The 4,311-nt window shown below is 33.9% G+C and overlaps 1 protein-coding gene across 1 annotated transcript; it reads left to right on the forward strand.

Moving 5' to 3' along the window:
- The first annotated feature begins 1,301 nt into the window (after window positions 1–1,301).
- On the forward strand, window positions 1,302–4,311 carry LOC108981438 (caffeic acid 3-O-methyltransferase 1-like). The gene is made up of 4 exons (XM_018952612.2): window positions 1,302–1,874; window positions 1,982–2,295; window positions 3,404–3,468; window positions 3,692–4,311. The coding sequence occupies exons 1-4, from the start codon at window positions 1,447–1,449 to the stop codon at window positions 3,992–3,994; spliced, it is 1,110 nt and encodes a 369-aa protein (XP_018808157.2). The 5' UTR covers window positions 1,302–1,446; the 3' UTR covers window positions 3,995–4,311.

The following is a 4,311-nucleotide window of genomic DNA, read 5'->3' on the forward strand; positions in this document are numbered from 1 at the left end:
CCATTCCTAATAGCAGAGTGTATTCGTCCCACTACATGAGAGCCATACTGCTATACTATATGGCTACTGCACTCTGATGAATTCTGTTATAGTTTTGTCTTCTTTTGTATAGGCACTTAGCATTAGTTGGCAGACTCAACTTTATTCTTTTTATTCTTTTGTTTGATAGAATCTATCTTCCATTGTGTCTCAATCCTAAACTTTTAACACAAATATTTTATAATAATGTATTGATTATATTTTATTACTGCCTAATTAATCACTCTTACAGCTAAACACAAGTATTAATTAATCATCATAATAACTTTATTAAGATCCCATATAGTTAGCACCAAAGCTTAATGCATTTGAAATAATTAGGAGTGTAGAACCGGATCCGGATACCTGGCTATAGCCAGATTTGGATCCGAATTTTAAAAACCGAGCAGTTATATGCTCGGATAAGCCGAAAAAAAATCCGGACGATAACTGGATGTAAACCTAGATATTTGAGTTTATTAAATTTTAAAAAAAAAAAAACATTTTAAAACTTTTATTTTTTTAAAATTTTTTGTAGTACTTTTTTTTTATAAAAAAATTCGGATATCAATTATCATGTTTAATATCCATATTTAAAAAAAATATATTTTAAACACTTTTTAAAAGGTTTTTTTTTTTAAAAAGAAAAAAGATCTTTTTAACAATTAAAAGGCTTTTTTTAATAGGCCTTTATATTTATTATTTTTTTATACAAAATAAATATTAATACATCAACACACATACAATACATTTAATTTCCAGTACCTGTTAATTAACAATTATTTTGGGCACACATGGATCAACTCGATCGCGGTGCGTCACGTCGTGTGAGTTAGGAGCTTACGGAATGGTCCTGCGTTTAACTTACAAGGAACAACGACACAAAATAATAATTTTGACAAAAATAGAAATTACAATTACAAATTGAAATAATTACACAAATCATATCAATTTAGTATTTTCTAAAAGTAAACTAAACCTTTTAGGTTTCTTTTATTATATATTTATTTATTATATTTTTTTCTGTTTTTTAATGCACAATCGTGCTTCCACTAATATGAGATGGCGTGCAAAAGGCACTTATATTATGGCCGGATTGTCATGATAGCAGAACAAAGCAAGAATATTACAACCTTTTTAATTAAAAAAAACACAAAACCTAACACTCAGATTATTTCGATGACTTCGTTTATATAAAGGGTTGAAAATTTTAAGGTTTCACTATTAAAAAATGATTGCAACTTCCTTAATGCATTTGGAGGGTTAAAGAGGTCAAACATGTGCTTTGAAAATCATGCTCTAATATCTCACATGGTTTTGAAATATTCAATGGTCTGGTTCCTATAAACACGATCCCTGCAGCTACCTAGCATCCTCAACCTCACTCATCAAATTAATACACTCCAGTTTGATATCAAAACCACGTACATGAGCTCCAAGGAAAGTCAGATGGGAACATCCTCTACGGAAGATCAGGAGAGTATCTCTGAGTATGCTATGCAACTAACAAGTGCATCGGTGCTGCCCAGTGTGCTGAAAGCAGCAATAGATCTTGGTGTGCTTGAGATTATTGGGAAAGCAGGTCCTGGAGCCCTTCTCTCTGCTTCCCAAATAGCATCCGAGCTCTCCACTCACAGCAACGACAACCTTGTTTCGTCTTTGCTTCTTGATTGTATGCTACGCGTTCTAGCTTGCCACTCAATTCTCACTTGCTCTATCACCCACCAGAACGATGGCCACGTTCTCAGGCTTTACGGTTTGGCTCCTGTCTCAAAATACTTTGTCCCAAACCAGGATGGTGGAACACTGGCTCCCGTATTAGATTTTATGCAGGACAAAGACATCATGAGTATCTGGTATTACAATTAGTTAACCAAAGCCGATTACTTGTGTTTTGATTGTTGACATCACCACCATCTTCTCTCTTTTTTTGCATAATTTTTTAATGAAAACGTCATAACAGGGACCATTTGAAAGACGCAGTTCTGGAAGGTGTACTACCCTTTTACAGGGCTCATGGGGTGGACATGAGTAATGAGTTTAAGGGAAAGGAAGGAAGACTCCGCGAAACTTCCATGGGCCGTATGAAAAGTTTCAACCAAGTATTTATGGAGAAGATCCTTGAGACGTACAAGGGCTTTGAAGGTCTGAAGTCGCTTGTGGATGTGGGCGGTGGTGATGGCACCATCCTTAACAGTATTATATCCAAGTACCCTTCCATCAAGGGTGTTAACTTTGACTTGGCTTCCGTTATAGAAAAATCGCCCCCCTATCCTGGTATTGATTTCAATATTTTTGTCAAATAGTTATGTGCATAGAAACTACTATTTTTCATATCAACTGTCAGGAAAAATTAACGATGGCAATATGTGACATGCGAAACTAGTAGATTTGGATTTGATATAAATGAGTTTAGGTTAAAATGAGTTGATCCGTTAAGACACGAATATTTATAAACAGAATAATCCGCAATAACTCGTTTAAATTTTTTCTCAAAATGACAATTTTATTATTGTTGAGTTGTAATATTAATATTTTTCAATATGCTTATGTTTTTATTGTTGGGATTGTAATTCTGGACTTATGCTTATGTTTACTATTGTTGGATTTGTAATATTGGTTTTATTATAAGTTAAAATTTGAAAAATATTGATTTTTTTGTTTGAAGGTAGTCTTATTATTATTATTTTATAGATATTGTGACATTAATAAATATAGATTTGAACTTTTATGTGAAATTATGTTAATCAAGTCAAATAAATTATACAAGTCAATTCAACCCATTTACATAAAATGGGTTGAAATTGGTCGTATTGTGTTTACTTGTTTCTAATTAATTATTAATCAGGTTAAAACGGGTTGTACCATGTTACTAGCTCGTTATTTATATAAGTCGTATTATGGTTTGAAAGTCTAACTAATTTAGCTTAACGCGTTGTGTTCGGCTTGATCCATATAATTAAATGTTTATGACTTGACACGACATAAACACGACCTACGAATACGAATTGCCACCCCCAGAAAAATTATGCATGCACTGTGCAATGAGAGCAAGAAATGTCGACTGTCATGCTTTGATTTTAAACCCAACCTTGAGTAGATAAATATAGACCAGATGGTGGACATAATATACTATGTGACCCCAGATGCTCTGCTTTAAATCAACAAGTTTCTAGCATGCCAAGGAATATTGTCCAAAATCTAAGAAAGGAGCCGTTCGAGGCCAGATTTTAAGTTAAACTCAAAAGAGAGTTGGAGTGGAACGCCCTAGCACAACAATAAGTCACTTGTATATATGGCATCTGATGAATCTTGGGGTAGTGTATCTCAAATAAATCACTTATTTAGCTGTGTTAACTTTTTGAGAAATTGGTTTAATTTGCAGGTATTGAGCACATTGTAGGAGACATGTTTGTAAACATTCCAAAAGGGGATGCCATTTTCATGAAGGTTAGGTTCAACACTATCAACACCAATTGAAACATTGGCTATTTCGGTCGTAAGACAACTGAGATTCCTCTAAAAGTTGCTCTTTGTATCTTCCATGGTACTGTAGAGAACAACAAACATAAATTAACATATTCGTTGGTTGCGTATTTAATTGAATCAGTAATTTTTAGTGGTTCATTATGTATAGTTTCTAACTGACATAATTGGGATGTGAATGAAACAGTGGATCATTCATCAACACGTCGACAAAGATAGCTTGAAGGTACTAAAAAACTGTTATGAAGCGCTACCGGAACGTGGGAAAGTGATACTGGTTGATATGGTAGTTCCTGAAGTCTCTGAAACTAGTGCTGCTCATAAAAGTTTGTTTCAGTTATATTTGTTCCTACTAAATTCGAACTCGCATGGTAAGGAGAGAACAGAAAGAGAATTCGAAAGTTTGGGAAAAGTAGCAGGATTTTCTAGTATTCAGGTGGCAGGCTTTGCTTATGGCTTTTCAGTTGTGGAGTTCTACAAGACTATGTAGCATTTTGGTCGTGACATGTTCTGTGACTGTATCAATACTCCTATGTAATAACAATAACAAAATCCCCCTAAGCAATGCTATGTTCGAACTTCGGCTTATATCATATAATTTTTAGTTCGTTGACATGTCTGAGCCTCTTCACTGTGTTGTGGTGCGGTAGAGTTTTTTTGGCTCAGTTTTGGTTCTTGCTAGGACTGCTACTTGTTGCTGCTATTGCTTCTTGTTGATCAATTTTTGTGATTTTCTTCTTGTCATTTTAAATAGAGTTGTAAAATATTTGTAGACTAGTTGTAAGTTTATCATTTTCCTTTTGTTAA

This window comes from Juglans regia, chromosome 9 (assembly GCF_001411555.2).
Source record: "Juglans regia cultivar Chandler chromosome 9, Walnut 2.0, whole genome shotgun sequence".
Taxonomy (NCBI): Eukaryota; Viridiplantae; Streptophyta; class Magnoliopsida; order Fagales; family Juglandaceae; genus Juglans; species Juglans regia.

Excerpts from the sequence above, each read along its gene's own strand:
- LOC108981438 (XM_018952612.2), top strand. The coding sequence starts at position 1,447 with ATGAGCTCCAAGGAAAGTCAGATGGGAACATCCTCTACGGAAGATCAG. Across the intron at positions 1,875-1,981 it reads AAAGACATCATGAGTATCTG|GGACCATTTGAAAGACGCAG; the intron begins GTATTACAATTA and ends ACGTCATAACAG. Across the intron at positions 3,469-3,691 it reads GGGATGCCATTTTCATGAAG|TGGATCATTCATCAACACGT; the intron begins GTTAGGTTCAAC and ends TGAATGAAACAG.